Raw genomic sequence first — 13454 nt, 5'->3', positions numbered from 1 at the left:
CTCACTGTTAATAAGTAACAATTCATGATCCATCCAAGTGTTGCCTTGACAGACTTTATGAAACTTTCTCTATTACCCCATAAGGTGCATATTATTTCCTTTGAAATTTAAACAAAATTTCTCCTTATTTTTAAACCAGGCATAACTTGCAATGAAAGTGACTTCATGTCTTACTGCATCTTGCATTAATGTCTCCAGGGTCATTAAATGCTCCAATGCAGCTGGATCACTCAAGAAATTAGTATTTGGAATTCAAAAATTTTCACTTTGGCCAATGCAATCTCAGATACCCAACTAATCCACCAGACTGGGACCTCCGAAAGAAGCACTGATTCATGGGGTAAGTACAGGGTACCTGTAGGTGAGAGTAAATAATTGGTTTCTGTGCAAGTGCCCAGAGACACTCTGGACACATCTCATAATTCAAGTTGTTCACTCCCTCATTGACTCTCTCAGCACAGAGAACAATGGATTCTGGGGTCTGAACTTCCCTATGACACAGATGGCACCGTAGACCACAGCTGAGTATTAGGGGGCAAATTTTACACACCTCTCCCCACATACAGGGCTTGTAGAATATTACAGATTCCAGAAAGGCATATCTGGCTCCATTAATAAGAAAAATATATATATTTAAGCTTAACCAACAATGGTACTGTACACTGAATGGACAAAAATAAGGAAGGCCCATTCTTGGTATTATAAAAGTCTAAGGATGATTATTCTTGCATGTGGCCCTGAAAGCAGCAAAAGCAATTAGATTACTCTACCATCTTACTTTGTAGCCTAATAACATTTTGTATGAAGAAATTAAGCAAGACTGACAAGTTAGACTGCTGCAATGAGATGAACATAATGCAAGATAACATATCAAACACTGGTTGCAGAGATTTTAAAGGGGCTGCAAACCTTTAGCACTGAAAAATATTAATAGCAAAAAAAATTTCATGGTTTTTTTCACCTGATCCAACTTGGGGGGGGAGCCTTCCCGGTCTTCCAGCCCACTGTGCCAGGTCCCCACCAGCTCACACTGCCCCCAGTGGCCTCAGCTGCACCCCTGTGCTGCTCCCCTGGGCCAACTTGGCCCTTCCCAGAGGGTCCCTGACAGCCACAGGAGCCTCCAGAATGCAAAAGTGGCTGCAGGCCCAATTCTCTTTTCCTCTGGGCCCGATGAAAGCCTTCAGCCTGGTGCAGCCCCGGCACTGCGCACCTTGCCCCAGTGGGAGCAGCAGTGGGAGCAGCTGGACAAGCTGCAGCTTCTTCTGCAGTCGCCTATAGCCCCTGCTCCAAGCACTGCCAGAGCGGGGACTATGGGTGGCTGTGGGAGCAGCCCAGCACTGCCAGCCTTGCCGTGGGAGAAGCAGCCAAACAAGCTGTGGCTTCTCCCGTGGCTGCCCATAGCCCCTGGAGCACAACCCGGCACTGCCCGCCTCTCCACGGGGCAGAAGTGGGGGAGCAGTTGGACGAGCTGCAGCTGCGCTTCTGGGGCTATGGGAGGCCGTGGGAAAAGACGCAGCTCATCCGGCTACTCCCCTGATGCTCACCCCACAGTGAGGCGGGCAATGCTGGGCTATGCTCCAGGTGCTATGGGTAGCCCCACCTCGCCATGGGAGGAGCAGCCAGATGAGCCACCACTTCTTCCATGGCTGGCCACAGCCCCGTGAGCACAGCCACGGCTTGTCCGGCTGCTCCCCTGCTACTCCCCGTGCCAAGGCAAGGCTGCCCACAGCCCCCGGAGCTCAGCCCTGCGCTGCCCACCTCGCCACGGGGGCAGCAGGGGAGAAGCAGCTGGATGAGCTGCAGCTTCTCCCATGGCTGCCCATAGCACTTGCTCCCAGCACCACCAAAAACCCAGCACAGCCCCAGCACTGCCCACCTGGCACTGGCAGGAACAGTCAGATGAGTCACAGCTTCTCCTGCACCCACCCATAACCCCAGCTCCCAGAGCCTGGTGCAGCCCTGGCTGGGCAGCACTTGCCCCAGCCTGTCCCAGCCCCAGTCCCTCTCTCACCACAGGGGCCTTGATCTGCTTCCCCATGCCCCTTCCCTTTCCTGTTCCCTTTCACCATGACAGATGCTATATCCAGTTGAAACCCATGCCAGAACTTTGAAACTAGGTGCCAATTTACAAATGTTGCAACTGCTGTTCATTGTAACTTGAACAATCATAAGTCTAGGACTCCCTGTATTTATAGTACATGCATTGAGGGAATTGCAGTTGCCTGAATTAGATTCCTACAATTCACCTAACCGGGATCATTGAAAAAATGGCACAGCATGGAGAAAAAATCATTAGCTCAGGTACAGGTACATGAGCATCCTCACTGATTTCAGCCACAGTTGTGGGTGCTCAATAAGTCTGGGGGGAAAAAAAGATTAAAAAACTTAAAACCTTCACATTGTCTTCACTGGGAGCTCCAGGCAATTTACTTGTCCAGGAGAAAGAAGAGAGATTTCAGCATTCATTTTGCTTTCAATAATGGTAACAGAGCACATAGTTCTTTTTACTAGTCTAATCTTGAACCTTTACACTGGCTTTACCATGCTCCTTAAGCCTTTCAGGCAATTTGTAGCAAGTCTTGATCTTATTACAATGAGTCCCTAACTGTTTCTAGAGAAACTAGAGGAGGAAGAACTCGAAGACTAGAGCTGTTGGAAAAAGGTTTAACTAGGTTTTAACCATCTCTGAACAAAAGGTGAACTTCTCAAAGTAAACTGGGCAGAAGACTTAACAGCAACTTAGGAACGGTCCACCTCTAGGATATGAACCTAATAAAGTGATAACAAATGAACAGGAGTATAGGTTGTAGCCATGTTGGTCTAAGGACATAGGCAAACATAACAAAAGAACAGGTCTTTAAAAATGGCTGTCTGCCTGAATGCACATTTATACTCCAACTCCACCTACTAAAACTAAGCTTAAGAACCTTTTGACAGAGGAGATGCAGACGCCCAAAACAAATTGTGGAGGCTCACTATTGGGTTAGAAATAGAAGCCTGGCACTGAAGTCATGATTTGAAAACTTCATCAGAAACAGCTAAAAATGGCATAGAGGTCTGAACTAAACTAATTTAGCTCTAGGAAAAAATGACTTTGTGTTAGCTATATTTTGGTGAGTGATATTTAAGTTAAACATACCTTGTCCAAAAAAAGGGGAAAGAGAACTGGATGTTGAACTATGTTTGCTTTACTGATCTAAAAAAGAGAAGCAGTGCTTGATACTATTAAAGCTCTGATTAGTTTGACATGCTGGGGGACTAAAGTTTGCAGTGGTTAGAGGAATTTATTAGATAATCAAATTCAGTGGTTCTTAACCTAATTAAACTCAAGGCACCTCTCATTAGATTGAAGGCACACCTCAGAAAATATCAGCTTAGTTTTCACGCCTTTTTTGACTACTTAAATGTAATAGAGCAATTCTTCTGTTGCAAAGAACTCAGGAAGATCATAACAGGTCAGAGTGTTTTTGATACTATGGATTCTTATTTGAAATTTCTGGATTCACAAGCTTAAACATATGTAGATGTTTGCACATGTAACAAAGCTAATATTGTGTGGCACCCCTAAAAGGATCTCATGGCACCCTGGTTGAAAAATCACTGATCTAATGTAAGAAGTCTTTTCCATCCCTAACATTTAATCTCAAAATACTTTGCAGCCATAGAGAAAAGCATACATAGTTGAAGAATCTAAATACACTCTTTTTTTTTTTTAAAAAGTTACAAGTTTTTGTAACTAGAAAAAACTGCCTGATGTGCGTCTTCTATACTAAAATGGAAGACAATACATTATCATAATCTTTGTACTTAAAAGATAAAATAGACTTTTATTCACCTTGTATTTTCCCTCTACAAGTGGCAAGCATATATGGAATTAAGAAAGGCTCTCATTTGCATTATATTTGCACCAGTTTTGGACGATGAAGTGAAGGAGCCATGTCTTTCAGCCTACACCTGTATGAGCTAATTAATCCACATTTCAACACTGTCAAATAGTGCTTTTTACATTTTGATTCATCTCCTAACTTGACATTTCGTGGTTCTTATCTCTTCTGTCCAGTTAAAGATGCAACGACCTTAATAAGTGATGAACACTGGAAAAGCAAGAACTCATTTCATTATAAACTTAGTCAATATCTCAGATCTTGACATACACCAAGATGGCGTATTAGTGTGCTTCTGCTCTGAAAAAGAGAGTCTAGCAAAAAATGACTCCACTCTGTACAAGATAGCTACTGATTTTAAAGACTTCAGTAACATTTTAAACAGACTTATTTTGTTTTTATAGATATAAGGGAGAAAATGCTGGATTATACTTCTTGTGCATCATCACAAGTCCTTACTTAGTTATCCCAGTTATATCTCTGCAAACTCACAGAAGACGCATGGACTACATGAGTTCCATGGAGAACTCAAGTTGGTTGATGATCCACAAGAAGGAAAGAAGCCAGTGGGACTAGTCCAAAGCAGTAGAAGAAAGTTGCACATGTGCATTGACACTTTCTTCTCCCTAGAAGGAGGGGTGGGGAATACAATCAGGGAATTACTAGTGCACAGATATGAAACAATAACAGGATAAAGAGTGATAAACAAATTATGCCAAGTTAAAAAGAGACTGGGGCAAGGGAGTGAGGGGACGTGACTTACTGTGCATCAGCTAATCCATTGCAAGTTTTATGCATCTACTCTATTCCACCAGGAATATATACCAGGGCAATTTACTCTTATAGACACAAACTGCCAAATTACTACAGTTTAGCTTTTGCCTTTGGTAGGAAGGAGTGGAATCGCAAAATAATGATCATAGACCAATATCTCAAAACACCCCAGTTAAATTGGAGTAAGTAACCATTCTTTTTTCAACTATGAATCTGTCTGGACCCTGCTGCAGATGACTGACAAGCTGTGTTGTTGCAGTACTGTGGGACAAGGAACATCAGCTGAACAGTAACTGTAATGCTGTTCTGCCAGCCTTCGCCGTTAAGTTCAAAAAATGTTTGACATGGGTCAAAGGGTTACTCCTTGTCACTGGCTACAGGTTTTGCAAGCTGGCATATTTATGAAGCAGGAAGAGGATGTCACTTGAGCTATGGCAAAATAACCCTTGTCTTTATTGGGAGAAGAATAGCAGCCATCTGCTTATACTACAATATACATTGTATTACCTATTTAGATATTTTGGGGGGCAAGAGGACTTGGCATTTAGAACAGACAGCCATGGAGACCATATGAATTGTTTTGTCCTCTCAACAAGGGAACAGAGTCTCCAGAAGCATTCAATGTATTCAATTTCTCTCCCAGAAGAGAGTTTTTGGAAAAAAGACAACCTAATTGACTGTGTTACATGCAAATTAATAAGATGAGATCACTTAGGGGTGAATTTAGAATTACATTTTAAACACACCACCCCTGTCTTTGTCTTCATTAAATGGTGTGCAGAGATGGTAAGCCGTATGTACTTGGAGCTTACATTCTGTCTCCTAGCTGAGACGACAGCAACTGGGAAGATCATGTTCAGAAAAACAGAAAATAAAGAACAGCCTGAAAGAGGGTCAAAGTGAAGCCCATAAGTCTCATAGATTGTAAGGCCGGAAGGGACCTTGGAAGATCATTGGGTTCAGCCCCCTGCACCAAGCAGGAAAGATAACTGAGGGTCAGGTGACCCCAGCAAGGTGACCATCTAGTCTCCTCTCAAGAGGATGATATCAAGGTTCCAGACAGGGACAGGTTCACAACCAAGAATGCTGTGAGGTAGACCTTAACAGAGCTTAAAAAAAGGGGGAAAAAAAAAAAGAATAGGAAAGTTTTAAATGCTGCAATTATTTTACCTTCTATATAGCAATTTGCACAGGGTCCATGTTATGCTAAACCATTCTTACCTAGAGCCTCTGCAATTTTGAAAAAAAGTCTCTCTGGTAGAGGTCTTATTCTAATATAATAAAGGACTTAGTTTGTCAGTCCATAACGCTCCGGGCCAACTGTGCATGCACTGCCGAGAGGGCCAGCGGTGACTGGCTGTGAGGCCCCGGAACTTTATGGACAGAGGGGGCGAGGGAGCCAGACCAGGAGGGACAGGTGGTGGCAGGGCAGGGGACACACTTCTGTGCTGGCGGGTCATGACACTCTGTCCCTGCCTGCCCTCCCCCGCCATTCTTGACAGGGAATTGGCTAGTTCTCTTTATAAAAGGAACCCTTGGACTCAGCTAAATAAGCCACTGTCCATGGTACTTAACCTAGCCAACGTCCAGTCTCTAGAAACAAAACAACTTTGCATCTGGGTCAGAGCGTCTGACTGTGGGTGCTTTGAAATTAAATATGGATACTCTATGACCTGAACTGGTGGCTGAATGGACTTCCATAGAAGGTCTATCACCCAGAACTGCCCGTGTCACTTACGAACTACAAGGATGATCATGCATTTCTTATCTGACTCTGGATAACACAAAAAAAACTGGCTGAAAAACACACAGGAGGCTGTGACAGAAAAGCATCTGATAACCACCCCAGGTTCCTGCCCTATCAAGGAAAGTCTGGCATTTTTCTTGTCGCTGAATAGATCTTGCCCCCAGGCCTTCAAAATGCAACACTAGCTCCCTAATGGTCCTCTGCAGGAATCCCTTGGGATTGGTAACAGACTGATCGCTGAAATCTGCCCAATTACTGAAGCCATTCAGAAGGCAGATAACTCTTGCTATCAACACACAGTAACTTCAATATTTACCGAGTCTGACGGCTTACAGTGAAAGGTAATGGAACCAGGAACCTCTCTTCTCATCTGTTTAGTTCAAACAGCAATACTGTCCATTACAATATGCATCAAGGAATGTGAGAACAAGCAGCAATACCCTACAGGCTAGTATAATGACTCTGAGTTGCAGGATATTTACCAGTACATGAATTCTTATGTCACCTTCGTTTTCAGAGGGCTTGCTCCTTTTAATCTTCAGGCAAGTCGGGTAAATTCTCCAATCTATCCCTTATATATCCATAATTAAGGCCCACGTCAGGGAGAAGCTGAAAACAGTACTCCTTCTCAAATACACTTGGGTTCCAGCCACCAGTTCTGCAAAGGGTTGAGGTAGTGATCTCAAGACCTTCCTGTTCATGCACCGTCAGAGGTGTAGGGTTTGCAGGAGAAGTCTAGCAGATGCTATCACATATAGAAGCCAATTTGCGTGGCTTTCCCTGTCTTACTGTGGTTTCAACATCCAGAGATCCATATGCTGGGGAAAAAGTCTGGGAAACCCCAAGATAAGTCATTAACAGAAGGGGCAGTACCACTGCATCACCAGGCAATAAGGATGATTCCTTAGACAGAGATTGTTGCTGGCCTTCTGCCTGCTCTTGGAGGCTGACACGTAGCTGTGGACTGGGTGGCCTGGCCTATGAAGAACTGGGGAGCAGAATCACTTGACATGTGGGAGAGGTGGTGTTCTGAGACGCGAGTCAATAGCCACTACTATGAGGGTAAGGGTAATGGTCAGGTTTGAGAAGGCTAGCTCTTGGTATTGAAGCTGTCAGTGATGTTACTGGTACCTTCCACAGAGTTCTCTCTTCCAACCCCACAACAGGATGTTTGCTTGATGGAACCCAGCTAGCACTGACTTCTTTGGTTTCCAGGGCCCAACAGCACTTCCTGTAGGTCAGAAGTGACAAGTACAGACTTCTTTGGCAGATGAAGCTTCAACAGTATGTCCCTAGACAGAATGCCTTTGAAGAAATTGGCTAGCACACAGACCACCCTTCAAAGGTATAATTCTCCCCCAAACAGAACAGACATCAGTTGCATCCACCTGCAAGGTAGATAAGGCTATTATAGGACAGGAAGTCTATATGAAACCTGCCTGCTTGGTGCATGGTTTGTCACAAGTGTCATAGAATCCCTCAACCCCTCAAGGGAGTTTAGCAGGGCAGGGAACCAGTTGTGAGAGAAGTCTATTCTTCCTCTTATTTCAAAGTGTCCAAATCAAAGGACTGGGTGGCATGAAGGTTCTTCACAATTTTTGCAACAACAGTCTTAAGCTCTAAAGAGGATATCTGACACCTGCTAGCTCCACCCTGATAAAAAGGACTCTGTTATCTTATACACCTACCATGGGATCCAAACAGGCCCTAAAGAACTTCCATTAGTGTCATGAGCTACCCAAACATACAAGCCCATGTGTCTCCAAAACAGCGTCATCAAGTTTAAATAGTTTCCTTGCATTCTTTTTATGAACATGCTGATGAATCAGACATTAAATTAAGGGTGTGATGGAACCTGATGCATGATCCTAACAAGCCCTAAATGTTAGAGGCTTCTAGTAAGAGAGGAACAGTGGAAAAAACTTGGTAATACTCTGTTCACTCTTTCAACATTGACTCTGTCAGTGTGTGACATAGAAGACTGGGCAAGATGGACCTATGGTCTGACCCAATAAATGGTAGACCCAATAAATGGTAGCTACATTCTTAAGTTATGTAATTATGCTTCCTGCTACACCACATGTGCATGGTAGCAGGCATGACTCTGGGATCCCAAATCGGATCCCATTGTGCCATATTGCCAGTGCAGGGGGAACCCCGAATAACGAACCCAGGCTCCCCCTACACCAGAAAGTAGCAAGCTTATCCCTGATGCGCTCCTCCAGCTGGGAGCATCTGTCAACTGACTGGGCTCCCAGCCAGAGGGCCACATAGAGCCAAAGGTTCCATACTCTCCACCAGCTGGGAGTCACAATCGGCTGATGGGCATTAGCAGCTAGGGGAGCACATAAAGCCATGGCCAAAGGCTCCATGCACTTCTCAAATTGGGAGCTCTGATCAGCTGAGGGAGCCCTCAGCCAGGGGCGGACATAGGAGCCAAAGGCTCCAACGTTCTCCTGGCTGGGACCCTCCAATCAATTGACCAGTGCTCCCAGCCTTTGGAGCACATAGGAGTCTTGAACGGCTCCAGCATACTGCAGAGACTGGGAGCACTGGCCACTTGTTTAATTAAAGGTGCAATAGGAACCAGCCACAAAGTTAGTACACATATTTTGTGCAATAATTTTGTGGCTTATTCTTCATTTTATTGTGCCATTACTTGAATGAATGTCTGGTCAGGTCACTACTTATGACATGATTAACCAATTCATCACATATTAAGTATAACATCTGTCAGCGTTCTCAGATTTATAAGTAAGCCAGTTCTCTTGCACATTCATACAGGGTTACATGTGGGGCATTTAAAGGACATGTGCAGGGGATGGAAAAACAGACATTTTGTCCACATAAGAGTTATGAGCTTGCAGCTTGTAATTCATGCAAGATACCCAAATTCTGAAGTACCTGAAGACTTCATCATACATTCAGAAGAAAACATATCATAGAAGTGAACAAACTGCACAGCCATTACTGCCATTTGATGCCTGTATGGGAAATCATGACTAACCTTTATGTGTCTGTTCATAGCAGTGGACTGTGCAGCTCGCACAAGACCCTCTAATTCAGCACCACTGAAATTTTTGGTCTCTACAGCCAGTTCTGTAATATCTACATCTACAGCCAGAAGTTGATGGTCCCGCATTCTTGAGGTATGGATATGAAGAATCTGAGTCCGGCCCTTCTCGTCTGGTAAACCTGGGATATACAGAGAGAGAGCATGTCAGGCCTTGAACTATGATCATACTATTGCCTCGATGCTCTGTCTTGAGGATAAAGTAAGACTGGGAGCCCTCTCCTTTCTTTAGAGTCCCTGCATACAGGGCTGCTCATCAGCATGGACAGCCTGTTCTCACAGGGTAGAGTACTTTATAGCATCTTTCATTTGAGAACTCAAGGAACATCAATCATTAAAGTCTCCAGCAGCTTACAGTTATTGCCATTTTACAGATGGCACCCAAGGATTAAGTGTCTTGCCCAAAAATCATGAAGCAAGTGATTTGCAGAGTGGATTCTTGTGTTTTATTCCTGCCTCCCACACTGGCTTTGTTCCTACTACTTTGGGAGGCTTTTTCAGACCCCCACTGTTCTGATGATTAGAAATGTTGTAATTTCCAGCTTAAAGTTACTTAGACAGTTTATACTCAGTTATTCTTATATCAATATTATTATTTTTTTTTTAGCTTAAATAGCACTTTTCCTGCCAAGATTGACAATCATTAACACATTTATATGTAGCAATTAGGGATACACTGATAGAGAATATTTGAGCAGATACTGATGGCTGATTTTTAGCGAGCCATATCAGCTGATACCAACCCAATTCCAATATGCAGCCGGGCAGCATGGAAAGCAGCGACTGGCTGGTAAGTCTACTGTGGGGGGAGGGAAGGGCCATGTGGGGGGCAGATTGAGACCCCCCACAGTGAGGGAAGCAGTAGGGTTTGGGCTGGAGCAGGGGCAGGGACTGCCCTGTCAGGGTGAAGCATGGGATAGAGGCATGAGTAGCTTGTACAGGAGACATGGAGAGGGCATGGGGTGGGTGGGTAGGTGTGTACCCCTGGATCTGAGCAGGGTGGGGAGGGGTGGGCTGGGCCAGGCCACAGCAGCACTGGGAGGGGGATATGTGGAGGACCTGCAGCCACCACAAAATTCACTATAGCCCCCTCCTCCTCTATAGCCCCCCCCCCCGTGCTACCACCACCTACCCCAAGCTCAGCCTGGCCCAGCCCCCACCCCAGCCTCAGCCCACAGACTGCCCCATGCGGATCTGGCGTACATGCCCCCCCAGGGCACGTACAATGGTGGGATCTGACATCCCCTCCCTGAGCCCCTCAGATAAGCCACTTGCGGCTCTGTCCCCTCCCCACCCCACCCCAACTGTGCAGCTCTTACCCCTGCTCCTGCCCCAGCCCCACTCCCTCCCTCACCACAGGGGTCTCAATCTGTCCCCCACCATGCCCCTTCCCTCCCCTCTCACCATTTTCCCCACAACCAGCCAGACCCAGATGCTCTGCATGCTGCCAGGCTGTGCTCCTCACCACTTGCATGCTCCACTGCAGCTGAGCCCATGCACAGGGTATTTACCAGTGGCATTATCAGCCACATCAACCTAAAAAAGCTGATTTCCAATACAGTTAATTTTTCTCATATCAGTCCCAATCCAATATGGGACCAATGTATCAATGCACCTCTAGTAGCAATCGCATCCAAATTAAAACTTCATTTTACTAACAAAGGCAAGCTCTTTCTAGTCTCCTCAGAGTATACTCTCTTTATTAGGCTTGTGCAAAGTGGCTACAATTCGCTTTAGATTGGCCAGTTTGGGGGACAGTGATTCAATTCGGTGATTTGAATCACTGTCCTGAATCGATTGGGAGATTCAGCTGCTCTTGAATCTCTGAATCAGCTAGGCCCATCCCCCCCAGCCCGGCAATGGCTGCCCTGACCGCCCAAGCTCCCAGCATTTATTTAAAGAAAGCCCCGACTCAGTGGGTGCTGTCGGGCAGGGGGCAGTGATCCCTGCTGCCCCTCACTGCCCCACGCTGCAGGGGGGCTCTGCCAGAGAACCCCAATCCTTCCCCTGTCTCAACACTGCCCCCGCCTCGGTGGTTGTCCCACCTGCCGCGGCTCCAGCCCTTTAAGAAAAAAGTCTACTGCATTTGCTTTGTCTAGAAAAAATAGTTATCTTAAATGACGTTAATAGGTTAGGTACAAAATACCTTTGGTAAATGCATACTGTATCTTATCGCATTTTCCATTTGTTTCCAGGTATTTATTTATTCTTTTCAACTAAATTTGTTCTATAATCTTGCATGCAACTAAAGTCAAGTTAATGCCTAGATTTTTTTAAAAACACTTCTTAAATAAAAGGTGCAACGTTTGCTATTCTCCAGTCATGCGATACAACCACCATTTACTTACATTTATTAAGAAGTCTTTGCTACTGGACTTGGGCTTCCATGTGTCAGTTCTTTCAGAATTCTGAGGTAGAAATAATAGATTCTCCCCAATTTAAGCATGTTAGCATATTCAAGTTTTGCTTCCACCTTGAATATGGTAATATATATTTCCATATCACTATTTTCATTGGCCATCCTGCCTTAGTGCCCATATTTAACAACAATGTTTTACTGAATATCTAAGGCAACGTATATATTTAGTTTTGGGTCATGCATACATTTTCTTTAATGTATGCCTGTCCTCATTGCACAATGGCCTTGCTTTTTCCCTTGATCTTTCTGCTCATCTATGCAGCTGAAGAACATTTTGTAATTTGTTTTGGTATCCTGTGCAGAAGTCTAGCATTTTTTCTCTTTGTCCCTACATTTTCTGACCCTTACGACAGCTTTCTAGCATTTTTTCTCCAAAGCTTATCAGTCCTTTTTTCATTCCTTGTAAATCCTCTAACTCAGTGATAGGCAAACCCCTGGCATGGGTGCCAGAGCATGGCACAAAGGCATTTTGATTGGCACATGTGCCTTGGGGTAGATTGTGGGGAAGGGCATGCAGCCACAAGGACTGGACCCCTTGCAGCTCCCCCGCTATCTGCTCCTGGCATACCAACATCTTACAAGTCAAGGTTGTAGGTGTTTTTGGCACTTTGCCCAAAAACACCGCCAACCCTTGCTCTAACTATTCCCAATACATTTTTTGAAGTGGTCATTCATGAAGCCTTTTCTGCACATTTTTAACAGTAGCTAGGGACACAAGCTCCGAAATGATATTTGCACCTTTGATTTAAAGACAAATTGCCAACTTCCTTCACAAGGGCGACGCGTAGGGGGTGCATGTGCACCCCCTGCATGTGGCAGTGCACCCTCTGCAAAAAGGCACCGCTGACAAGGTTGGCAGCACCTGCTGGCAGCCACCACTTGCCACAACCACCAGTGGTGCTGGCGGCATCTGCAGGCAGTCCACGATTGCCCCTGGCTGCCACTGGCAGAGCACGTGGGTGGTCGCCAACCCCTGGTCAACACCCCCTGCCCTCCTACCACACTCCGGCTGACAGTGGCAGAGGCATCTATGGGAGCTCCCCATTCATGACCGCCAGGACCCCACTGCTGATGCAGCCATGCCCTACCAGTCGCCAGGGGCACATGCCGTTCATGGTCCTTCACATTCAAGTCCTCAGGTTCTTCAGTCCCTTGGCTTGCCATAAGTTTGTCTGTCCCCCAGCACACTGACACCGGGGAGTGCACCAGACAGTGCACATTAGATTAACTGGAATACTTGATTAACCAGCATCCCCCATTCCCAGAGGATGCCAGATAACAGAGCTTTTACTGTACATACATATACACGCACACACACACAACATATATATAACAGCATATGGCCAAGACAAGATCCTTGTGGTACCAGAGACAGACTCCCTATTTAAATAATGTTTTTAAACTTATTTAATTTCCTTGTAAATCAACATCACACATACCATGTTTCTTTTATACTGCTCTTGTGTCTTAAACCATGTTGTAGGGTAAAGCGCAACATTCTTTACAAAGGTTTATTACATGGTTATTACCTTAAACCAATGACATTTTCAGATCTCA

General features: G+C 45.1%; 1 protein-coding gene across 2 annotated transcripts in view; it reads right to left on the bottom strand.

Annotated features, from left to right (window-relative positions):
* The window catches only part of NSF (N-ethylmaleimide sensitive factor, vesicle fusing ATPase), a 117171-nt gene that overhangs the window by 27709 nt on the left and 76008 nt on the right, over positions 1 to 13454 (bottom strand). For both annotated transcript variants that reach the window (XM_090044744.1, XM_090044743.1), the window contains one exon: positions 9413 to 9600. In XM_090044744.1, coding sequence (XP_089900870.1) covers positions 9413 to 9600 — 188 coding nt within the window. The remainder of the gene's footprint in view (positions 1 to 9412; positions 9601 to 13454) is intronic.

The sequence above is a fragment of the Crocodylus siamensis genome, chromosome 4 (assembly GCF_052110815.1).
Source record: "Crocodylus siamensis isolate JL-2025a chromosome 4, ASM5211081v1, whole genome shotgun sequence".
Classification (NCBI taxonomy): domain Eukaryota; kingdom Metazoa; phylum Chordata; order Crocodylia; family Crocodylidae; genus Crocodylus; species Crocodylus siamensis.
This window is presented reverse-complemented; position numbering and strand designations above follow the sequence as displayed.